This window comes from Talpa europaea, assembly GCF_964194135.1.
Source record: "Talpa europaea genome assembly, chromosome: 4".
Taxonomy (NCBI): Eukaryota; Metazoa; Chordata; class Mammalia; order Eulipotyphla; family Talpidae; genus Talpa; species Talpa europaea.
In genome coordinates this window covers 21,319,506-21,346,015 of record NC_140070.1, presented here as the reverse complement: position 1 = coordinate 21,346,015, position 26,510 = coordinate 21,319,506, and the positions used below count along the sequence as shown (strand labels likewise).

The 26,510-nt window shown below is 38.5% G+C and overlaps 1 protein-coding gene across 1 annotated transcript; it reads right to left on the bottom strand.

Moving 5' to 3' along the window:
- Positions 1-2,127: 2,127 nt before the first annotated feature.
- Positions 2,128-26,232, bottom strand: ASAH1 (N-acylsphingosine amidohydrolase 1; the record flags this gene model as incomplete). Its single annotated transcript, XM_084232015.1, has 14 exons — positions 2,128-2,217; positions 2,536-2,592; positions 3,005-3,128; positions 3,225-3,356; positions 5,237-5,318; positions 5,443-5,497; positions 6,048-6,192; positions 6,895-6,940; positions 7,755-7,829; positions 9,223-9,301; positions 11,936-12,022; positions 12,453-12,543; positions 16,567-16,613; positions 26,155-26,232. 14 exons carry the CDS (start codon positions 26,230-26,232, stop codon positions 2,128-2,130), a joined length of 1,188 nt encoding a protein of 395 aa, XP_084088141.1.
- Positions 26,233-26,510: the final 278 nt, after the last annotated feature.

The window sequence follows — 26,510 nt, the reverse complement described above, 5'->3', positions numbered from 1 at the left end:
TTTTGAAGTAAGCTATTAACCTAGCCTCATTCTATCTTATCTATATGTGGGGAGAGCTGTTTTAGCCCACTAGATTATTGGAGAGCTTAACTTGAATTATGTTTTCCTCAAATTCATATAGGGTTGGCATCAGTTCCTATTTTCAAAATTAAACACATTTACTATGAGGCTGTGTTATGCAACATATACATATGCATTATCCAGATGTTTTCCATGTATAAAAATAAAGTTCATTTGTAACTGGCAGGCTATTTTGGAGGCATCTGAGCTAGATGCCCACTTTGTTCACAGACATAACTCTAAGATGGTTTAGAATATTTCAAAGAATATTTTAATGCTCTATAATTTTTTTAATGATTACCATTTTTATTTTTTGTTTCTATTTTCTTCTTTATTCAATTGTTGCCTTTATTGAAGTAACATTGGTACATAAATACCCTATATGATTCAGATAGCTGTATGTTCCCATAGCACACTCACCATCAAGACATCCAGTCTTCTACCACAGTCCATTAAGCCCTTGAACACCCCCCTACATTTCCCCCAAGAATAGGGTTAAACTATATATCCTATTTTATAAACTGCCTTTTTAAACCTCTAGACACAATACCTAAAAATTTAATTCTAGCTGTCATTTCTTCTAAATTCCTTGATTTAACTGAGTAATCAAACAATTATCACCTCACCTCTTATCATGTATATCAAAGGTTATACTTTAGAAAAAGATGTTTATCTCATTTCGTTTTTTTTTAATGAATTAAGTTCTATTTTAACACAAATCCTCCCATACTCCTCTTGGTTCACTAAGCTCAAACTGGAGTCACTGTAATTTTATGGAAGCACCTTCTGTCTTGGTGGGGAAAGCTGCCTTTAGACGCTTGCACATGGGGCTGATTCCAATAGGTTAAGAGGTGGAGGGATTAGTCATAAGAGATTGTAACATTTAGCTATAAGTTGAATAACCCATTTACATAACCCTTGTAATTTAATTCAGACATTATTTGGATTTCTCCATAATAATCCCCACCCTCAGACCGACACATAGGTACACATCAATCAGCATACATGACACCTGGCTGACACTACTGCCAATGATTGTTTATTGAATGTATTGAATACAACTGACATTTTATAGAAATGAAGCGGATACAGTCTTGCCCAATTGGCATGCATTTCACAGTTATGAAAGTTTGAAGGGTTAGCAAGTTCTATTAGCACTTTTCATAAATAGCTGGATTTCTGAAAAACATTTTTAGTAACTCTAGTTTTAAAAAAACACATACTAATCAGAGTGACAAAAATGTATTTATTAATGTTATTTAGAATTTAAAATAATGGCGGTTTACTTCCCATTTTCCACAAGTCTTTGACCTGTTTATTTACCATTAACTCACAGAACCTGGGGCTCAGTTTTTGAAGTTAACCACTTCCTGGGGTTTCTAGGAGGTAGAGTAATTATAAAAAAGGAACATTTCAACTCTCTACATAAAAGACTACCTTGCATACGGATTACTTTGAGAACCCCAAAAAGTACTTCTCTTTAGAATCAAAGGCCCATGAATTGTCCAGTAAGAGAAATACATAGTTCAATGTCCATCTTATCTCCCTCCAATCAAAATTAGTGAAATTAAATCGCTGCTACAAACAGCAAAGACAATGGTATATTAATTTTAATAGCAGTCAGAACCAGTGAGAAAAGATTGTTATATAGAAAACATACAATCATGTAGATTTAAGTGAAAAACTGCTTAGTGTGGACCATTTATTTTATTACTCACACAGATGCACTGGATTCAACGCCCACAGAGAACCTCATTTCATTACATGGAGGTGGGACCCACAATAGTTTAATTGCCCATCCTCATCCACAAATGTCAACGTGAAATGAAACTCAGCAAATTCTCAACAACTGCTGTACTGTACTTAAGGAAGTTATCTGTAAATAAGAACAATCAGCTGTTATGGCAAAAATAGCATGTGAATTGTAAACACACTGAGAAGGACAGCACACGCCTCAATGACAACCTGTCCTGATTCAGAATCTTTGGAAGGTCGGATGGCTGCTCAGTCAGCTAAGCGGGAGCTCCCACCTTGTGTTGCGGAGCTCACGCTGAAGGCCCGGGGTGCTCACCAGCCTATACAAGGGTCCGGGCAATCGCGCAGGTACGTTTCAAATTGACCTTTGGTGACATCCATCAAGGTTGTAAACACAGTCAGCTGGAAGAAAAGTTAGTCCTACTTTAAGGATGTTGTCAATTTCAAGATGTCCTGACTCAAGGCTAGCATTTCTATACTTGTGAAATTGTGTTATGAAATGACTTAATATTAGATAATTAACATGGAATTATATATAAGATATATAATGTATTATATAACATAATGATACAAATAGTTAATAAGTAATAAGCTAATAACAAAGACTGAAACAACTGACTTTAATGAAACCATTATTCCAGATCATGAATATAAACAGCACATAAGCACAGGACCAAATTCTTTCCCTAAAATTAGCAAATATACATAGAATTAAAATACCTTGTTGAGGACAGGTTTTGTTGACAGGACATCATACATGGTTGCAAATGAGATATTCTGAAACACAAAAGTAGTTTTGTTCCACAAGTTACAACTAGCAGCAGCTTAGCTACATTAAATGAGTCATAAGAAACCAAGACACTCTTCAATGAACCTTCCCAACACCCCTAGAAAGAATTTCCTTGGGGTCACTGTTAGAAACAGAGGTAGTGGTGCTAAGGGAACACGTCCTTCTGTCTCTTCCTCCCTTCTTGCCTGTATATCATTCAGCTTCAGAGGGGTCCAACATTAGAATTAGGGAAAGTAAGGCAAAGTTTAGCTCTTTAAATGAAAAACTACAGAAAACAAAAATTTAGTGGGGACTATTTAAAGTTACCGGATGAGATTTATAAAATCCTAGAAGGTCAAAGAAAATGCCAGAACTAGATCACTAGGTCACCAGCTCCTGTCAATGACACTGGGGATGTACCTGTTGGGTTGTCCGGTTCAGACACATTTTTGTAGGTGTTCTGCGATCATCGAGGAAGAAGGGATTTTTCCAACGGTCGTAATTTGTCTGTGCCACATACCATCTGCCCTTTTGGGGGTTGAGTCTAGATACAAAGGGAGGTTCTTCTTAAGCTTTCAACCTGTTAGTGAGTCACATGATGCTTCAGTTCTACTTATTTTGCTTTAACAAGTGTACTTACTCATATATATCCAAAGCTGTTTTTCTGCCCCGTGTAATCACACAGCCTTCCCCAGATTTGTTGCCTCCCAGGATAAAGTATGCTGGGGCCAATATCTTGGTTTTGGTCAGTATATTCTTGGCTTCTTCATAACTACATAGAAACATTTAAAAAAAAAGAAAACATTTTTAGTTGACTAGTAATGGACATTTCCTAGTTGTAATAACAAAGAGAAAACAAATAGAATTGACACCTATTTATTCTAGGTCATTTGGATGTAGTGTAAGCTAAAAGCAGTATTGCTATTATAAAATTTCTGTACCAGAGTAGATTGTAACTTCTAGGTTAATAGATAGTAAGACTTCAATGACGATTTTTTTTTGTACAATTTCCTTTTGTGTTTATTGTATACCAAGGAAAAGTGATAGATGTCCCTCATAGTGGAAAAGTCCCCAGCACTTTTTAAGTAAGTAAATTCACTTCCTTGTTATAAGCACACAGAAAGTGAATAATTACATGGGTTTCAAAGGTTCCCCTGAAAAATTCTGAACTATTTTCTTGATGGATGATAAAATAGGAAATATTTTTATCTTTTAATATGAGCAATTAAAATAAGCCATACTACATTTAACAGATAATTATGTAAGTATTATCATTATGACCCCATTAACCATGTAAAGATGGTTCAGTATTTGCAAATCTATCAATGTGATACATACACCACATTAACAAAATGAGGGTTAAAATCATATGATCAAGGTGCTCAACATCATTAATCACCAGGGAACTGCAAACCAAAGGCACAATGAGATTAACACCTCACAGCTTAGAATAAGCATTATTAAATGACAGGAGTAAATAAGTGTTGGGGAGAATGTGGAGAAAAGGGAATCCTGATGCACTATTGATGGGACTGTAAAATGGTGCAGCCACTATGGAAAACAGTATAAAAGTTAAAAATAACAGTCTGAAAAATTAAAAATAGAACTACCATATGATTCTGCAATTATACTTCTGGGTAATTATCCAAAAAACAGACAAAAAACCCAAACCAATGACATTATTATGAAAAGATATCTGCACAACCATGGTTCTGCAGCATTATTTATAGTAGCTAAGATATGGAAACAACCTAAGTGTCCATCAATGGATGACTCATAAAAAAATGTGGTGTATTCATTCCTCATTATAAACACACACACACACACACACACACACACACACTGGAATAATTTTCAATCATAAAGAATGAAATCTTGTCATGGATGGATTTTGAGGATATTATACTAAGTGAAATAAATCAGAGAAAGACAATACGATGGTCTTACTTCATTTGGTATCTAAAGACAGGAAACAAAGACCTCCCCCAAGCTCACAGATACAGAGAATATAGGAGGAGGATAAAGGATTGAGCAACATGGGTGAAGGAGTCAAAAGGTACAAACCTACAGTTATATAAATCATGGGGATGTAACGTGCAGCATGGAGACCACAGTTTATAACACTGAATTGTACATTTGTAAGTTGCCAAGAAAGTAAATTCTAAAAGTTCTCATCACCAGAGTAAAAAAATTTGTAGTTGTGTGCAACAGATGTTAACTTTACTTATTATAATGATACACATTTCACTATATGTGAATCATTATGTTGTATACCTGGAACTAGCATATGTCAGTCTATTTCAATTAAAAAAAATAAAATATTGGGCCTACCTAGTGGGGCAAGGGGTTAAGTCTCAGCACTATGAAGCTGTCGACAGCCACTGCAACATGAGTTTGATCCCTGGCCAGGGAGCTACCCACATGGCACAGCAGACCTCTCCTGTCTCGCCTGCTGCTCCCCTCAGCAGTGTACTTCAGTCAGTCCTTCTGTTCTGTTCCCCGCTCTGTCTCTGGTGAATCCTCTCACCACCACCCTCCTGGCATCTCTGGCCTGAACCCCAGCTCTTGTATGCATAAATAAATAAATCTTTTTAAAAAATGAATAAAAAATTAAAATATTATGCTTGCTAATGAAGCAACTGAAGAGATTACCTTGTGCTATTTTCCAGAACAGATCTAGTGATAAACCCTATCCACATGGCATCTTTCTTTCCCAAAATCCATTCTAGGATACCTGGAAGAGATCAAACGTAGTCACAGGACATGCAAGAGGTTAAGACTATATAACTAGAAGGCACAGTCCTCCCTCCTCTTCAAACATCTGTGAATCCCCTTTCTTTTAAGAACTTGCCACTCACCAATATAACCGCCATTTGGACTGAAACGTTCATTTAGTGTAAGACTAAACAGACCCTAAGAATAAGACAAATAATGAAGTTAGAAATGTCAACCATGCTGTTTGAAGTCCTCTGACTGCACATTATAGAGCTGGACCAAGGCCTGAACTGGGTAATGAGGATTGCAAAGAAAAACTGCAACTACAATAGTATCACTTATAATAACAGATTTTTTAGAAGGTCAAAGTATTTTCACATCAAATATGTTAAACAACTAGATGGGACATTATTGGTCACACTTGTCTGATAAGGAAACTGAAGCGCAGAGAATTGATGCCTAACTTGCCTGAGTGGCAGAACTAGGACCAGATCCCAGATTTCGACTCTGAGCCCTCAACACCCAGCCACATGCCTTTTCCCCAGAACGGGATTAGCAACCTTCATTTGCTTTCTACTCTACCATGCAAGCTCACACCTATGAAGGAGACAAAAAATACAAAGGGATGAACTGGGGTTTCATATTCTTTTTTAGATCCTCATTTCCTTGGACTCCACCCTTCGCAGAGAGTAATAGCAGGACACAGAACAGAGCTACCTGCAAAATTAGGTAAAAATAGATTTCTTACTGGTTTGAATCCTGTTAACATGCCCACATAGCCCGCAAAGCTTGAAGCCTTGAAGACAGTTTTATTGTTTCTTTGGAAGTCCAAATTCACTGTTAAAGGTTTGAGTTCCTCGGTTACGACCCAGGAATTATTATTTGTATTCCACCTATGAAAGACAAATTTCAGTGTCTTTAGTAAACAATGATAATAACGAAGACTATAATGATGGCCAGGTGTTACACTAGGTGCTTTGGCTACTGATCTCTAAAAATTATTTATTTATTTTTTACATTTTGGTTAATTTTTGGTTACTATTTGATTTCTCTCCTTTGGTGTGGTCCCTGTAGGTCCCCCACCACCACAGCACCCGTAATTCATCACCGAAGTCCCTTGTGCTCTTCCTTCCCCTGTTTTTGAGCCATCTCCAAACTTCCCTCCCTTTAAAGATCAGTTCAAATGAGAACTTTGCAATATGGACTGTTTTCTCCTTCATTTTCCATAAGACAAACTGAGGCTCAGAGAAGTTAATTAATTCTCCAATATACCTGCCTATAAAGAACAAATCCCAGATTCAAATTTAGGTTGCTAATTACTGTTACACTTTTTTGAGAAAGGTCAGGATGATACACAAAATAGAATACTTCTCTTCCTTAGAAGCAGTAACTAGATGTGCATGGTTCAGATTCCTGCTCACTAGGTGCAACTCAAATGCTCCAATAACTGAATACTAGTGTGCCAACTTGTCTCAAAACCAGAAATCCAATGTCTTCACTCCTGGTCACATTTTGGACATGACATGGGCTTATTTTCATCAATGTAACACAATCTGCTCTTCTCAGGGACTGATCATACCACGTTGTTTATTTACCCAAGAAATACTCCAAAATCCATGTTTCGCCCATGCAGTAGATGACCTAATTGAAAGTAAGCAGAAGAGAAATGTAGAAGTTGACAGTATGAATGATTCTAAATCAATTAATTCTGCTTAACTGATATTCATAACTGTTCAATCCAACATAAGGATGAAGCATTATCCTGATATGTAAGTACATATAGATGATGTTAACAAGATCACCTATAGTCCTTATCACATCAACCAGAAGCCCCACAACATCATCAGAGTTTCAGGTAGAATGAGAATATGGAAAAAGGACCAGTGGTCCACTATGACAAGGCTCTACCTGGACACAACTATATTAGCCTTGCCTAATAAGACTTACCAACAGCTTCCCTTCAGGGACTGTCACCTACAGCTGGACACCTCAAGGGCTAGGTATAACCCTTTATACTGAAGCACAGGTAAAAGATAAGAGTGAATCAGGGCAAACCACCCTGTGCTCTGTGCTCTGTGCTCTGTGCTCTGGGGAATTGTCAGGAAAAACATGGTGATGTCAGGCTGTTCTACACAAGGTCATTTGGCTGGGAAATGATGGCAGGTCTGTCCTGGCTTTTGATGCAAGTTTGGGGAATTAAGTATTTGAAGACTATGCCAAACATGAAGCTGGGTTTGAGTAGACCAGGAGCCTGAAACACCTGACTTAAACGTTAACAGGCATTACATTGAGTTTTCAATTCACTTTTAAAAATTTACCAAGATCTCTAACACTGTATCAGCATACACAGAAGCAACATTAACCACCTAGATTTTACTAATTCCAATCCCATTTATTTAGGTTTTTCTTTTACTTTGTACTGTGCATGGCCCATCCTCCCTCAGCACACATTTACCTTTTTTGTCTTCTGTTATTATTGAAGTACAAATGGTAAAAAATTCATAGAAAACATTGAATGAAATAATCTCTCCTACGAGAAAAGATAGGAAATTTTTTGGTCAATATAGAGAACCATGACAGTATTAGAAAATTATTTTTCAAGAAAAAGCTTAACTATCATCACTGAGTGAGTTTTTCCTTTGATATATAAAAGTGACCTGCAGCCTGAGTAAGCCTGGATAGTTGGTGGTGACTTACTAGTCTGTGTGGTCTCTGTAGACTCAAGATAAAAATGGTTCCCCATAAGGCAAGCTTGGCATCTGGGGCCACATTTTTCATCAGTGTGCTACATTTTTATTTTCTTTGGGGGCCTCTAATATGATAACTTAATATATCTGACTCATGGTTTATGCTGAAAATGCATTTTGCTAGACTTTAGAATGTGACTAACATTTCTAAGGAGAGAAAAGAGATAGAGGAACTATTAATAAAATCTGCAGAAAACCCATTTATAACATTCTAATTATTAAATATTTTCCCAAAACTATAATAAGTCCACTTAGAATTTAGTTTGAAAGTATACAACCCACCTTTTATGTCCTATTTTATCTTAACACATTAGGTTTCACATTTTTTCCCATCATGATCTAATGTTCATTTTATTTCCATTTGACTTCTACTGTGGTGAAATACTACTCTTACTTTCTTTTATTATGAATCATTTTAATTCATTTTTCTCTTGAGCTATTTGTTATATTCACTTGCCAGGGTTCTTAAAATGATAGAGGAATTGATGTTTCCAGTAAGTTGACTACCTTTTTAAAGAATGGCTTTAAAAGAAGCAAACCAATGGAAAAAAATCTAGCAATGTTTGTTAATAAATACCACTGATATTCAGAAAGGCTTTACTATCTCTCTTGTAAAACCAAGGTATTGCTAGCTATTTATAACAATCCTATTGCTTTGTTGGCTTAAAAATAAAACTTTGTGATGGTAGAAAAGTCTTTTTCTTGAAATGCTATTGGAAAGTGAACATTTAAAAATAGCTTCTAAAAGACATCAATAACTAAAAATATGATGACATGTACAAGAATGTTCATAATGTTTTATTCTATCTGGAAACAAGCCCAATATATCCTAGTCATACAACAGCATGCTACCTATAATGACAAGTATAAGACACCAGACACATTTCATACTTTTCAGTCCTATTCATAAAAAGTTCAAGAAGAGGCAAAACTAATCTATGGGGAAGTCAGAATAAGAGTTACCTAGGGAAGCAATACTGTCTGTGAGGGGGCATCATGGAGCATTCTGGATTGCTGGAAATCTTATATCTCAATCCGAGTTGTGACTACATGTATATAAGCACTTTTAAAACTCTAGTGAGTTTTAAGATTTGTGCACTTAATTTATGCCATTCTGCAATAGAAGACTTTCGAAGCACTTGACTCAATTTGTAACAGCTGCAAAGTGAACTTTACCTAAAGGAATGCCGGTGACAGCTGCAATCCCCTTCATTTCTTCCTCAAAAGGTCCAGGAAAGTGGCCAAGCATGCCAGGCTGAAATACAAATTAACAATTATTTGTGTTGCTTTGAGATATGAGTCTATACATATAACTTGTTCTAGATATTGCTGTCATTAATAGGTGACAAACTTTTTTTTTTCTTATACCCTTCTCTTTTAAAAAATAATTTATTATTCCAATTATGGTAACACTAGGTTATCATAATTTTTTAAAGCATATATTTTGTTTAAAAGCATATTTAGCATATTTACATCATGATAGTTCTAAAAGATTCTAAATAATACTCAATATTGGGACCCTAGTTCTTTAACTCTTGTTTTTGTTCCCTTAAGCTTATCTGTTCTCAGATATTAAGCAGAGAACTATGATTGTCATTGCTTATTCCAGCCTTAGGATTGTTTTTCTCCTGTATAAGAAATTGTAATATATCCAGCTGATAATCTAACACAAATCACAACACAGGAACATCACAAACACGCCTTATCTCTCTACTTGAAGTCATCCTTCAGCCACCGGCATTACAACTCACTACTATTTCCTTCTCACACTCAAAGCAGCAAGTCTGTATTCTCCTCACTCATAGTAAATGGCTGATTTGGGGCTCACACGTATTCACTGCATTCTGGAGCTGAATGAACGCATGAACTAACTCAATGGTGGACATCAGACATTCTCAACAGCAGCTATTTGCTAACAATGTGATCACTAGTTAAACTTACAAACTCTTGGTGAGACAATGTGATTAAAAATCACAAGCCTCATTTCTGACCAACTTGTTATTTACATGTAATATGACTTAAATAAGAATACTAATTTTTCCTCCTAAGTGTTCAAAGCACTGCACAAGTATCCTCACTGAATTATATATCCTCACTGAATATCCTCACTGAATTATATATTTATCAGTCATTTATTACATCCAGGCACTGGGATTTGCATACAGCATGTCATTCAGTAGTCACAACCACCATATGAAATCTGTAAATGCTCTCTGATGAGAAAATTAAGTTTCAAAGGTTAAGAAATTTGTTGGACATACCACTAGTGTGTGACTTAAAATCGAATGTTTAAAGAATAAACAAAACACCCAAAGTTGTCTGATCACAAAACCTGGGTATTTAAACCCTTTCCATGCATTGCCCTACATGTAGACATGAAGAGCAGAGATACTGGGGTTCTCTTTCACTGTTTCTTTCTTTTTTTTTTTTAATAGTTTTTTTTTTTAAAGATTTATTTATTTATACAAGCACTGGGCATAGTCAGAAGCACGGGAGGGTGAGAGGATTCACCAGAGCCAAAGCGGGGAACAGAACAGCCAGACCGACGAAACACACTGCTGAGGGGAGCAGCGGGCGTGGCAGGAGAGGTCTGCTGTGCCATGTGGGACCCTCGCCAGCGGCCGGGGATTGAACCGACGCCACAGAGGCTGCAGGCAGCTTTGCAGCCCAGCGCTCAACCGCTGCGCCACCAGGGGAAGCCCCTCTTTCACTGTTTCTGCCAACATTTTTATTTTGGGAAGCCTGGTTAGTATGAACATAAACACCAGCCTTAACCAATGGCTCTTAAAACATAAACATAAATCACTGGTTTGGTGGTTGACAGGTATAAGTATGGTAGGCATAAAATATCCAGAGCATCCTGCCTCTAGGACAATGATACTAGAGGCAGTATGGCCCCAACCCCCCTGCCCCAGGGGAGATTTGGCAATGTTAAGAGACCTTTTTGGCTGTCATGGCTGAAGGGTGCTAATGGCATCCAGTGGGTAGGGTCAGGGATTCTGCTAAACATCCTATAATGCATAGAGAGAGTCCCCACAACAAAATATTATTTGATTCCAAATATCACCTCTACCAAGGTTAAAAAAATCTGCACTGAAGAGCAAAGACTAAAAGAAGGTGATGAGGATTTCTCAGGTGGTCCTAGAGTGCCAGACCTAGATTTTCCACTGGTTTCACCAAAAATAAAGAAAAAAGGGGATGAGAAATGAAGTCTTTGTGCGTGACCAGGAAGAAAACAAAACCCTTGGTGAATGCCCAAGCAATCGAGTTTCAACAGTCACAGCTCCTGAAGGGCTCCATAAAATAAAGGGTTGGGCTGAATACGTCATTTGGTCATATCTAGAAGAATCTCTGGGTGTCCTGAAACAACTCAGGCAAAAGTACTTAAGAAAAACACCCAAATTTTCAATAGGGAACCTGCAAACCTAAGTATTACAAGGGGTAGGAAATGCCATAGTCCCAAATGATGTATGCTTATTTGCCCATTGTTTTATAAAATAATGCATACGTTTTCCAAACATTAAAGAGTAGTAAGCTGCAAAATATGTATGCTATATTGTGCCTTGTTATTGTAATACTACCAAGCTCCAGAATTTTAAGGTCCTATGAAGTTTTGACAGTGGTCTAAAATAAATGCAAACCTGTCAATGCTTCTTAGAAGAGGATGTCAAATTATATCTTTACAAAATACCAGAACCCTCTCTTAATTCTATGTATATGTGGGTGTTTAAAACTTATCATTGTCATAAGCCAGACCTTTGATGATAATTATAACGTGATTTATACAGGTGTTGAAACAGAAAGTTGTATACTTGAAGTTTATGTAAGGTTAGAAATGAATGACCTCAATAAACAAACAAAATTTATTATGGGAAGTAGTATTTCTTACCAATTTTTGATCCACTATCTGTATAATCTTTCCACTTGGCACAAATGCATTTACTACATCCTTCAGGGAATTCACTATTATCTTTAGCTGAAAAACAAAAAAATAACAAGAAACAAAGTAGTGCTGAAATTTGACACTAAGATTGCTATCTGTTTTTATTAAACATGCATATGTAGCTAAATCGAATAGTGCTATTTGAAAATAATTTCAATTAGTTATAAACACAAGCAGTCTAATTTTGTCCTTAATGTGGCATTTGATTCTTAACTACTCAGATGAAGGTAGATGACAGTAAGAGGAAGAAACAAAGGCCAAAAAAAAAAAAATTAAAACCCCCTGAAAAGAGCAAGTAGCTATACAGAGATGACATCTTTTTCTATGCTATCATTCATTGTAAATGGCAGAAAAGTATCAAAGTATTCTTAAAATACTTGGTGTACAGTTTCATGTAGCATTCTTTCAAAATTGCAATTGTATTCAGTAAAGTCACAAAGAGACGCTTTAAGAGTCAGCATACCGTTGATGCCTTGTCAGTCATCAATTCATGCCATCTTTTGTAGGGTGGTAAGTCAAGATTTATGGTGTACCATGGAACTGGACCCCTATAGCTGTAATGAGAGGTGCATCATCTTGAAATACTGAAAGCAAATTTTTGATGGGGCTTTGAGGATTATATACTTACATCTAGATGGATATGTTAGAAGCGTATTCTTAACAGCAATATAGAAGCTGGTACTCAAACCAAAAATAGTAAAAAAAGCGCTTTCCCACCCAGTGCTTCTGTACGTTCTACACCCAAGTAGAAATAGTTTCAGAAATTTTGAAATAGAATTATACATTCTGGAAAGTTAATATGAATTGGTTCAAGAATTGGTTAATATAATTTTGGTTCAAGAGATAGATATATATAAAAAGCCTGAATAGCACCGGTAGGAAATATCTGCCTTGATTTTCCTCTCCCTAAATCTTCAGATTTAGTGTAGGCACTTTGCTAATTGATTTCTCAGTCTCAGAATTTCCTCTTAGACAACCTAACACTACTGCCAAATCAACTTCTCTACTGTCGGCCTCAGTGAGAGACCCTTTAAAGTCCCCAAATAGAACCTTCGCTCTTCAATCATCCTACACTTCCTTACTTCCTTTCTTCTCATACTTTCTTTTTTTAAAGATTTATTTTTTATTTATACAATAGCTGGGGTACAGGCTAGAGGCATGGGTGGGTGAAAAGATTCACCAGAGACAGAGTGGGGTGCAGACAGGCAGAAAGACCGAAAGCACTGCTGAGGGGAGAAGAGGGCGCGAAAGGAGAGGTCCGCCGCACCATGTGGGAATCTCCCTGGCCGGCCGGGAATCGAACCTGTACTGCAGAGGCTGCGGACAGCTTCAAAGCACTGTGCTCAACCCGCTGCACCACCGGGGAGGCCTCTTCTCAGTCTTCTGGATTAAGTTCAAGCCCAAGCACTGTTCTATCATACTCTTTCCCCAGCTACCTGTTCTTTTACTACTATGAAGACAAACACTGTCCACATCCTTATCAACAGAGCCGAGCAATACTTCTGGTTGGTGAACTCTACAGCTATTTTCTCTGTTGCAATAGAAACATTATCTTCTGGCACTTGTTAAGCTGAAGCAGCCTCTATAGGGGTGTTATTTAGTGATTTATCAGCTTAAAACTATGCCTAAAAATAGACCTCTTCTGCTCTATTGTTGCTCTGCTCCAGAGAAGAAGGTGTTGCCAAGTTCCGCAATGTGAAGGAGAAATGCCTAGGGCGGGGTGGGTTAGTTCCTAAAAGTCATGAACTGTGGTCCTATTTAAACACCTGTGGTCATGAATAATTATTTGAATCTCTAAATAATTCTGCTGAGTCTGGGCTCTGGGTGGATGTTTCAGGTTTTATGACACAGCAGCTTCTTGTGCTGCACACATTTAAAGAAGATCACAATGAATGAATTTTGTTCTTCTCAAAGGATTTTTAAAATCCACTTCTGTAGTAGCTGATTATCTAAATTAAATTAAATAATTACTGTTCTTTCTACTATGGGAAGATGCTAGTGACCTCCTCCCCTCCCCATCAGCATGCATTTGGATTTCTGTGTCTGGTGGCAAGCATAAATCAGCAGCCCACAGAAATTATTCATAGCTGTGAAATTGTCCGAAGATTTGTGTTCTGCCCATGAACTTCAATAAGCTGCTCTTCCCCTCACAACATCTAACAAAACCCAACCATATCCCTCTCCTGATTCTTTTTTCAGTATAGAGTTCTAAATAGCTCAAGGATTCCAGAGGAGAGTAAATATATAATGCAGCAGAGGATTTTAAGTAATTGAAGATGGAGAGACCCCAGACAAATTTATTTCAGGATAGAATCAGAATTCTTTGAGAGAATTGTTAATCTGATCAACAAAATTAATTTAATAAATAAAGCTTACCATAATCCAACATTTCATATCACAGTAAATATTTTTCTAAAATATCTCAATATTTAACATCTGCATCACTCCCTTTACCCTCCATCCTAGGGATTAAGTCTCAGCGCTATCACCTCTAAGGCCTGAGTTCCATCCCTGGCCAGGGAGCTAACCCACTGATGCAGCAGACCTCTCCCATCTCTCCTGCTTCTCCCCTCAGCAGTGTATTTCAGTCAGTTTGCCTGTTCTGCTTCCCACTCTGTCTCTGGTGAATCCTCTCACTCCCCCCACCCCTCACCCTACACCTCTGGCCTATACCCCAGTTCTTCTACACAGAAATATAATTAAAAAAAATTCAAATCTGCACCTCAATTTCCTAGAGAAATAGAGCACCTACCTTATGAGGGTGGTGACAATTACAAGAAATATGCAGAAAATGTTGAGAAATATCAGTATTAAATCAACCATAATATACTATCATATATTTTCCTAGCTTATTATGAACAATAGACATCATTATTTTTGAGACTTAAGTGTTTGCTGTAGCGAGGTCATCGTAATCAATATTAATTGAATGAAACCATCTGGCTCCCCAGGTGGCTTAGAAACGTGTCCAAGTGACACAACACAAATACATATAAATAAGAGAGCAGATGCAAAGCACCAGTGAGCTATAAAAAAATAATGTTAATGGGGTTCAGATGGATAAAGGGGTGATCTGTCTGTCAGTCCTTGACCTCCAGCACTGATGTGACTTGTCAGTCTGGATAAACAGGTGTTTCTTTCCTCCCTCACAGCTGCCCATGCTAATTTATGTCCTTGATTGAAAAGGATGACCTTAAAAGTATAGGAGAATTATTTTTCTGTGATTCAAAGGGGTATGAACATCACATTTCCTTCCCAGATCTCAAGATTCACTTAAAGTTCAGACAAGGGAAGGAACAGAGTAGTGCTAAGGATTTTTGCCTAGGAACCAGGTTAGCAAGGTAGGAAGGAATGTGCCAGAAACACTATGGCCAAAATATGTGCATTATGTATACATATATAAACGATAAGAAAAATGTTCTTTGTACATGTGTGCACACACACACATACATGTATGTATGTGTGTGTGCACATGCTGCGGTGTGGAACTAGTTAAATGTCCAAGCAGGAAAGACTTGCATGGTAATCAATTCATAGACACATATAAGGTGCACATAAAAGGGGGAAGGAGAAAATCCTTAAAAGTAGCAGTTACTTGCTAAATGTTCAATGAAGTGGGGCCATGAGAACAGCCAAGAGATGCAGCATGCACTCAACAAGGCATTGGAGACCAATATGGTGCCAATGGTGATGGGAGACTTGAAGAGCAGCCACTAGAGACAGGGCTTTAGGGTAACAGAAACCAACTGCCTTTACACTACTCTGCCAATGACTACTGCTCTCAAATTTTTGCCTCTTTCTACAGGAAGGTGAGTAAATAAAGATAATTTAGTTTATTACAGTTTCATTGTATCTGGGACAGAGGCTACTTAGGACACATAATTTAGAATTATGTAAAGTGCTACAAAGCCCCTAAGTGTTATCTTCGTATTACTGGTTAAAATTGTATTCTGCCTTCCTGTCCCCTCAGCATCAAGCAGGAAGAACAGAACAAAAATGACTACCATTCCCGACACCTCCTCCTTCTTTGTACCCTCGGGGGTGCTGAGCTATTCTGTGTCTTTCTAACAGGTCCATTTAGCCACAAAGGATTTAAAAAGGCCAACATGCTAGACAGAAAACATTAATGTTAAGCACATGAAAACCTGATGGTGGTTCGTCCCTTATGTTTTGTTCTCCATAGCTGTGGTATGACGCCAGCGTTTATTTTTGAAATGTTTCATCTACGTGACCCTATACGTGTTTGCTTCAATGTAACCTGGTAGTTTAATCTATCACAGAAAATCACAGGTGAGTTGTGTATTTGTCAGGAAAAGTTCTTAGTGGTAGAAAAATTTAGTAGTAGAGAATAGAAATTCTCTACTCTGCTATGATTTTGATAGAAAGGGATATTTTTCATTGTGGTTATTTTCCTATTTGTTCAGGGTCTTGGCCAAATGCATAAAACACAAGTCTGGGGGCGGGGGGTGGGGGGAAACTGTCTCCGGATAGAAGATATGACTTATTGTTATTTTTATGAGATCAAACAAAATCTCCACAAAGGTCAAAGTGAGTTTAGCCATATGATGTTTACTCACGTTGGTCCAGAAGGAGGATAGGTTGATTTTCTGCAGTCTTCCGTCCACTAAAATACAAAGAAAATGGACAGTTTCAAAAAACAAAAAAAGATTAGACAGGCAAAGTAGGTAAAAATTGTTAATCTGTGTAGATAAAATCAAGTATGATTTGCCATTTTAGACCATTTCAAAGATACTTAAAAGTCTCTTCCTGTCACAAAAACTTCTAAAACCTCACCCAAGCAGATTTTAGCCTCAATTTGTACTAGTGCCAATTTGGCTTTCATATTGCAAATAGAGTACAGACAAAAGTAGGTGGAAAATGTTTGTCAGATAGGTTGGTTTATTACTAATAGTAAACTACTTAATAGGATGTGATATTATGATATTATGAGCCAACTCCATTGCAGTAGAGATTTGCACCCCAAACCAGATTTTCTGGGAACACTATTCAGGGGCCTTTATAATCTGCCCCTAATTTACCAACCCAGTATCCTGTCACATCCAACTACATTCTATAGTGTCTCCTCTTCCTTGCCGAGATGTGCTATTCTCTCTGCGTAGGGTAAACTTCTGGTTCTAACTTTTAAAATCCAGTTCAAATATCCTTTTTCCTTTGAAATCTGTATGCACTTACCATATGAGAACAGTCACCCCCTCTTCTATCTGCCCACAGCATCTGTACACATCCCCATTACCATATCTATGCCACTGCATTATGTGTGCTTGTATCTCTCTTCATTATCAGATTCTATGCCTCTAGAGGTTCAGCATTAAGGTCACTGTTGAGGCAATGAGTGAATGAGACTGGCTTAGGGAGAACTGTTCAAGAAAATAGAATTAGCTCTCAACATAAACAATCAAAAGCATTTACATAGATTTATGATTCTTTTATTACTAGTTTAAGATGGCAAGCACGTTTACCTCCTTTCCTCTCAAGATTCCAATGTTGTTAAAGTGAAATAATTTTAAATATGTGTGTGTCTCCACAATTAATAATCCACAATATGAGGAAGGTACAGTAGGAAAGGGAACTACTAGAAATGTAGGTTGAGCATAGAAAATATATCTGCACCAAATTTGCTTGGGAATAGAGATCTCATATCGTGGTTTTTTTTTTTTTTTTTTTTTTTGGTATTTATACAAGCACTGGGTACAGTCAGAAGCGCAGGAGGGTGAGAGAATTCACCAGAGCCAGAGCGGGGAGCAGAGCAGGCAGAAAGACCGAGTACACTGCTGAGGGGAGCAGCGGGCGGCAGGAGAGGTCTGCGCGCCATGTGGGACCCTCCTCCGGTGGCCGGGGAGCAGCCGGGGATCGAACCGGCGCTGCAGAGGCTGAGGGCAGCTTCGCAACCCAGCGCTCAACCGCTGCGCCACCGGGGAGACCTCATATCGTGTTTTAACTTTTGGTCGTAAGGGAAGTGTATAAAGTAATTCGACTTCATCTATGATTCAAACATTGTCAATGTAAATTTACTAGAGTTATGGTTCTTATTTCAGTGCTGTTTTGCCTTGTAATTTTAGGTTGAACTCATTAAGAAACAGTATCAAATATTAAGTAGAAACCTAATTTAACCATTAATTTTTAAGTGCTTTTTCTAAAATTATTACAGTATAAAATATTAGATTTTAGATATCAATTTGATAATTCAACATCAAAATAAGCAAAAGCTATTAACTTCTAAAGCCATTCAGTGTTCAATAATGGTGACTGAGGATAGTTTTTTTAGAAAAATTTCAGCCTTGGCCCTGAGCTCGTAAGCTGTTGTTAGGTTACTAGATGGTTGGGGAAGTAGCATATCAGCATCCATTTCTTACAAAAATTCACAAATGATAATGGCTAAGTCTACAAGAGCAAAAGAAGTTCACAGCTGACTGTATTAGCTCAATAACATGATCGATTAAAATATTTTCTACAAAGTACTTGCCAATCAGTAATATAACAAACTTTATAAATACCCTGCATTTTCAAAAGTTTTGTACATTCATCCAAGCCTTTTTTTTTTTCTGTTCCACACTTATTTTTACCACTGCCAACTGTTACACATCATTCTAGATCCACTTCAAGTCACAGTGAATTATTGAATTTGCAACTTCTTTGAAAACATCCTTGCTTGTAGTTGCTTCATGCAAATTACTCATCAAGACTAATTATTCAATCTCAAGTTTGGCAATGGAGCTTTAACAAATATCAGTAACTGATCTATGTCATAACTACAAGAGCCAAGGGAAACAACGGGGTTTCATTTGCCTTGTTCTTCAGTCGACATTGATGTTGCTGCCAGACAAAATGTTCTCCCTGACAAATGTTCTCATATAAAGGCTAATGGTGTGAAACAAATTTTCTCAGGACACATCTCTTCCACTGTCACGATCAAATGTGATTTCTTTAAGTAAAGGGCTTTCTGTGCTTTGCTAACAAATAAGCTAGCTGCAGACTTACTCTCGTTGAAGTCTCATTTCACTTTTTAAAGTTTGTAAATAAATTCTTCTATGATGAAAAACTGCAATGAATTTTACTTTATTGATCGCTTTTCTCCATAAACTGCAGATATTGTGTTGACTGCTTAATCTTCTGTGCTTAATCTAGTGCCATCGCATAATAAACAATGATTCCTTGTCTAATTCAGTAACAAGAAAATCCTTACTCCACTTTGTCAAAAGAACTCAACATTTGAAGTCTACTTTTCTGCTCTTGTTTCAACAAGATAGGTATATACTTTTTTTTTAAGATTAAAATAACACAGTACATTGGAACGCATGGCTTTTAACATGCCGATGAGTTATAATTGTGTAACTGTGACGTGAAGCACCTAAGCAGCAGGGAAAAGCCATGAATATAGTGCACAGAGAGAAGTTCTTCTGGAAGAAATCAACTGCTCTACTGCTCACACAGCCACAGTCAACATGCAAACCAGCGTGGCTGTGTTCCAACTCCACTCCACTCTGCTATGGACATGGGAATTTCACATCAATTTTTTTGTGTTGTGAACTATTATTCTTTTGTTTTTCCCACCCAACCTTTTAAAAGTGTAAAAGCCAGTCTTAACTTGCAAGCCTTACAAAAGCAGGTAGCAGACTGGATTTGGTCAATTACTGCTCCACGGTACCAACACCCATCCAAGCTGTCTTGTTGTGGCTAGACTATTCATTTTCTTCAGAGGAAAATCCTTTGAGATAGAACATATGTGTGTGGGGGAAAAAGAGCAAGGAGAGATACATGTACTTGCTTTTTATCTAGCAATGATGCTACCCATGCAATTCTATATGTAGAGGTTAGGAAAGGCATTATTTTCTGTGTACTAGCCCCTCACTCTCCTTTTCATCCTCATTTATTATTCCTATTCTTCAGAGTAACTGCTACTCTGAGTTAGGAACTTCTCACGGATTTCCTTTCCTCAAAACAGTTTCTTTCAGATTACTTCAGTTAACACTCCTCTACTACCTAAATGCCAAAAATTAGTTAAAAGTCTCTCTCACACAGAGTCAATCAAAACATAAGCTAAAGGATTGACATCAGTCTTTGGCAGCTCTTAGCTGTATTAGTTTCCTATTGCTGTGACAACAAATTACCACATACTCAGTGGCTTTTCACAACACAAATTAATGTTACAATTCTGAAGGTCACATGTCTAAAATGGGTATCGAAGGCTGAGTTTCCTCTGGGACGCTATTCTATCTATATTCTATATGATATATTCTATATTCTTCAGTGCCATAGAGGATTTTTACAGAGTGATTCTGAGAGTATTTTAAGGGTCACAACTGAAAATTATTTAAAAATAACACACTGCAATGGAAGGTATTCAAAATTCACTAATCTTTTTTTAATAAAGTTAGAAACGGATAAGTAAAAGGAGCATTCTAGTTGAGAAAGTCTTAATTTACAGGTATGAATTTTCCAATCACATCATTTTACAAAGGCACATATTAACCTTAGAAATGAAATTCTTATTTCATTCTAACTTATTCACCATAAAATTCTAAGTATCACAACTCTAGTTGAGTTTATAAGGTGAACTGATTCACACAATTCCATTATCTGCCCTCTTACTGAATTTCATGCTATTAAGAACTTGAGGGCTGTGATCTGGATGAAGGGTCCAGTTCCATTAGGGGTTAGAAGTTTCCACAGTTGGTGACAGAAGCAGGTGTCAGAGCGCTGGTTCAGGCTGCTTTTGCTCTCTCAATAAAATCAAAGCTTCAATTTAATTCCTAATAGGGAACAATTTGCACTTCCTTTAGGGCTTTTGATGATCACTAAAATCACTCAGCAAGTGAGTAAAACACAATGAGCCCATCTTTCCCTAATAATTATTTCTGCGTGATCTGCGCTCTAAAGTCAATATAAAAATCAAACTACAAGGCGTATTTCTACTAGACAACTGTAAGGGAAGTTAAGAGTGCTGTCAAATCTTAGGGGCATCCTACCTGCTCCCAGAGGTAAGAGAGCAATCTAGCCATCATACATGTAGGTGTTTGAAATCAGACATTTTACTACAGTAATCCTGTTAGCAGTTTAAAAAACTCATGAAATACAGATATGAGATTTGCATGCAATCTGGCTGCAAGAATAAAAGGTAAATGTGACAGAAATCTTAAAAGGTAGCAGCTATGATACACATAAGGAGACATTTCACCAAGAAAGATCTACTGATGGCAAATATGCACATGAAAAGAAGTTCTACATAATTAGCCATAAGGGAAACGCAAATCAAGATCACAACAAGCTACCTCTACACTGCCTAGAACAGAGACATAAATAGTGACATTGTCAAATGCTAACAAAGATAGAAAAAAATTTCCCACATTTTTGTATGGACAAAAGGGAATGTACAAAGGTAAGCCACTCTGGCAAGTGGTTTGACAGTTTCCTAAAAAAAGGGAAATATATTTAACCACAAGACCTAGGCAAGTACATTTGACCCAACAATAGCAGGGAAATACAAACATCCACACAACACTTTAAAAAAAAAAAGGTAGCAGTTAGGAGACCAGAGCAGTTCAGATGCCCAGCAGGTAAAAATTGAAGTCATTTAAACAAAAAGGCTAGATATAGGGGTAGAGAATTATATCTCCACCTTCAAAGAAGACTTTTACAAGCAAACTCAGCTTCCAAATTTATGTGTAGACTTGAAGTAGAATTATAATGAACTCATTTGTGATTTAAAGTCTCTTATTATCTCCAAATTTATTGATCAACTTGTAAGGTTTTAATAAAAGACAACCTTATCAAGATAGGTAAAAATTTAAATAGTTGATAGGTAAAAACCATAAATAGGTGATAGGCAGATATATGCAATCGGCTTTGAATACTGAAATGCAGCTCAAAGGGGAAAAAAGCCACAATCAACTTAGAATCTCTTGTTTTGCTTCCTAAGTGAGAGGAAGTAAACTCACTAAATTCTCTAATTGATTCACAGGAGCTTGAATCTCTTTGTATTGTCCCTACTCATTAAGACTATTTTAAAATTCTTTGATTCACCAACAACTATTTTCTAAATATGATTTTTTCTTAGTATGTTCTTTATGTATAACAGAACATACATACACCTATCAAATAAGAAAAGGTAAGTCTTCTGCATCTATGACTGCCTTAAAGGAGCATGTAAATTATTTCATGATTTTTTTATTTTTGGCTTTGATGGCTAGCACCCTACTACACTGGTGATATTTAGGTACAAGGAATGTAAATAAAGCCTCCAGGAGGGCAGGGATTTTCTATTTTGTTCACTAACCATTCTAAATCCAGTACAAGGTAAGCATAAACTTTGTGTTGACTGAGTGAACAGATTATACCCATATGTCCCTGCCTTTGGAGTACTGTGGAAAAGCACATGCAGAATAGTAACATTTGCTAGGCCAGATGGGATTTATGCAATTTTGGAACCTTTGTGAAAATTCTTGCTATAAGCTGATTCAGTAGCTAATGTCAAGAATGTTTTTACTCATATGAGAAGCTGATGCATAAAAGTAAGTTCCCTTCAGCAACTAATCATTGAGTCATTATGTTTCATTTTCACACATTTTAGGAATCTGCTCAGATTTATTACTGAGAAGTCACCTCTCCTACTCTGGTTCCTTTCCTGCTGATCACTGCTCAGCCTACCGCATGCAATCTGTTTTCTGTTGCCCACACTGCTCTGGCCAAAGTAAGCAATGATCTCCAGCTGCCAAACATAATGGACACTTGACCTCTCAGTAGCACTCAACATCAGTAACCTGTCCCTCTCTCTCCTGTCATCTTCTGTAATACACACTCTCCCATTCTGACTACTACTCTAATTTTGCCAATTTCTTCTCCACCTTACCTGTATCGGTGTGAATCCCTTAGCCTTTGCATACGTCTCTTTCCCTCTCTTTTTCCATCCTCTTTCTAGTTGAATCCACCTGTTCCAATGGCTTCAAATAATATCATTATACTTGCAACTCACAGTATTTCTCAGATTAGTCTCCTCATATCCAACTTGGCACCACGCCCCACCATCCAAACTCGTCTTTTTAAAAAAGAAAATTTTATCTTGTCTTGTCTAGTTTAAGACCATCCAATGGCTTCCCATTCTTTTTAGGATAAATTCCAAAGGCCTGAACAAGGTCTAGGGATCCTAGGATGATAGCACCTCCAACTCCCTCTCCAGACTTCTCTTGTGCCACTTCTGTCACCATCATCTTTTAACAGGCTTCAAAACAGAATCAGTAATAAATGACTCCAGGAGACCTCAAAATGTCATATTCTTAAAAGAGTCAAAAGCAAAACCAGACCCATATATGTTCCAAATCAAATGCCTTGTTTGTAACTTCAAGCCAATCCTTATTATCCATATTAATCAAAAGTGGTTTTGAATATCTTTTGTTACTATATGGCTACAAATAGTTTATCATATAATGATCCACAGTGAAAAACTGCTTTTTATTGTCAGAAGGAACTAGACTTATATGAGTTTTCACAGGTTCTGTTGGCCACTGGCTCTCAGAATTTACCAGATCAATAAAAGAGATTAAGAAGGGGCTCAACATAAGGGAGTCGATGTGTTTATTCTTCTAAGTGGAGATGCTAAAAGACAAAAACCCACCATAAGAAGACCACCGGTTTAACAACCTTTAACAACCAAAATTGGAAGTCTGTAAAATCTGAATACAAGGTAACATTCTTAATTTTAGTTTTATGCCTTTATTTTTTCCATTTTGTTAAAGACTTAGGAAAACAGTTTCTCAAACTGACACTGGTGAGTGGATTAAATTTTGACAACCACTGTACTAAAAAACTATTAGGGCCTCCCCTGGTGGCGCAGGTGGTTGAGCACAGTGCTGTGAAGCTGTCCGCAGCCTCTACAGTGCCAGTTCAATCCCAGCAAGCCAGGGAGAGACCCACATGGCACAGCAGACCTCTCCTGCCTCACCCACTGCTCCCCCTCAGCAGTGTATTTCGTCTGTCTGCCTGTTCTGCTCCCCACTCTGTCTTTGGTGGATCCTCTCACCCTCCCGCACATCTGGCCTATACCCCGGTTCTTGTATAAATAAATAAATAGGGGCCTCCCTGGTGGTGCAGGTGGTTGAGTGCCGCACTGTGAAGCTGTTCGCAGCCTCTGCAGCACAGGTTCAATCCCAGCCGGCCAGTGAGAATTCCACATGGCTAAGCAGACCTCTCCTGCCTTGCCCACTGCTGCTCCCCTCAGCCGTGTATTACTTCTATCTGCCTGTTCTGTTCCCGCTCTGTCTCCAGTGAATCCTCTCACCCTCCTGTGCATCTAGCCTGTTCCCCGGTTCTTGTATAAAAATAAATCTTTAAAAAAAATAATAAACAAATCTTAAAAAAACCATTAAATTAATGGAGGGACTGCTGATTCTAAAAGCAATTTTAAAATAATTTCAAAAATAATTTTGTTTCAAATAATACAGTACAGAGAAAGGAAGAGAGAGAGAGAGAGAGAGAGCAGCTCCTGACATCTGAAATAGCTCTGAGGTTCACAATCAGACCTCAACATCATTACAAGTTGGTCTGACACAACCAAGCCAAGTTCTGTTCCTGTGTTAGCATGAAACTTGAAAAATGAGAACAAACAAAGCACTTTTATGATTTTGTGTAAGCACAGACAAAAACAAAGGTTCCATGCAATTCATAAAATACCAATACCCACCTTCTCTGGTCAAATGAATGACTTTTCTTCTTTACCCAATCACAAAATTGCTTTTCTAAAAGCAAACCTCTGACTCCTTAGACCTACCTCCAAATCACACAGCCAAAGTCCAAATTATGAAATGGGTTATTCCTAATACCCTTTTACTGTGAGGTCCTACAGATGCCCATGGCGAGCACTCTCACTCACCATAAAGAGTAATAAACCTAATTCACTCCATTCAACTACAGGTGTGTTTCCTGTCTTTGGCTAAATGAAAGGCACTGACAATATCAAAGTAATAAAGTTTAAAAAATTTTTTATAATCCCAACGACTCTATAGCAAATACACTCCGTAGCCACACTAAAGCAAATTCCTTTTTTTCTTATAACCTTCTAGACCTTAGTCGTAGTGTTTTTCTGTTACCAAAATCACTGTACACAGTATTTTGCATTCTACTTTTATTTACTCAATATTCTGTCGTTTTTTTCCTTAGCTGAATAATATCCCACCATGATTTTATTTTTAAAGCCTTTCTCCTTAGAGGAATACAAGAGTGAAAGAAGAACTCACACATCTTGTTCCCATAATCAATATCTTACCTAAGCTACTCCAGAGCATCCTCATCTAGCCCCAGGTCATATGCATAGCCAAGTTCCTATTCCTTTGACTTGTTGGCCAAGACAGATGCAGTGTTACTGCTTTTTTTTTTCTTTTATAAGGCATATCTATATCTATATCTATATCTATATATTTAATTTTATTTTTATATTCCCTAGTGTTACTGCTTTTAAAGAAGAGGATTATGAAAGCCTGGGTATCACAAGAGACATGCCTTTGAAAATAATAGCGCGAGCCTCTGGTTAGAGATTTTCTCACTCCTAGTGTACTTCTGTAAAAACAAGAGTGTGGCTGGTCCCTCGCTGTCTCCTGTTATCAAGCGTGTGGTTCTGTGACTTCCTTGTGGGTACAGAGCCACGGGACAGGAGTTCACATGACGCGGGATAGGGAAAACGGAGGTGAAGGCCATTTTGGGGCCTTCCTGGGCTGTACCCACTGCCCTAACCCGGCTTTCCCAGCCGTCTGAGCTGCAACTTCCTCAACTTCCTCAGCCCCTGTCCACGGGGCAGAGACCCCCAAAGTCATCAGGTCATCCGCTTAGCTGAGTTACAGACACTACTGGACGGGGACTTTTCCTCTTGGCAGCTGAGGATGCGCAGGGACGAGCAGAGCAAGTACAATTACTCGGGTTTGGGGGTGTGCAAATCACAGCCACTCTTCTGCAGCTCCTCGGAGGTGGCTAAAAACGTTTCTCGTCCCAGCTTGTATCGAATCGACCGGGGTGAGTCTCACCGGCCCGCTCCGCACCCACACCTGTGCCCTTCAGACCCCAGACCCGGGCGAAGGTGCCGCCCGGGACCAGGTGCGCCTCACGCCCCCTGCGCACCTGCCGCCCCCCTCCGCCCCGCGCCCCGGCTCGAGCTCACCCACCGGCGGCGCGTGCTGCGCCCCCGCGCAGGTGACGGCCGCGGCCAGGAGGACGAAGCTGAGGCGACTCGGGCCCAACATCGTTCCAGCCGCTCCCGGGGACGCGCGCCGAGGCCGCGAGAGGCACCAGCAGCGCTGGAGAAGCCGCGCCCCCGTCGCCGCGTGACCGGGGAGCCCGGACCGCACCAAGCGCGGCTGGGGGTGCGGGGGGCGCCGCGGGGAGCGGGCGGGAGGGGAGAACCCGGCCTCTCCTCGAGGCGGGGAGGACGCGGGGGCCGGGAGCCTTCCGGGCGCAGGAGGCGCCCCGGGACGGGAGGCGCGCGGCGTCGGGGCGCGCGGCTGCTCTGGCCTCCCCCGCC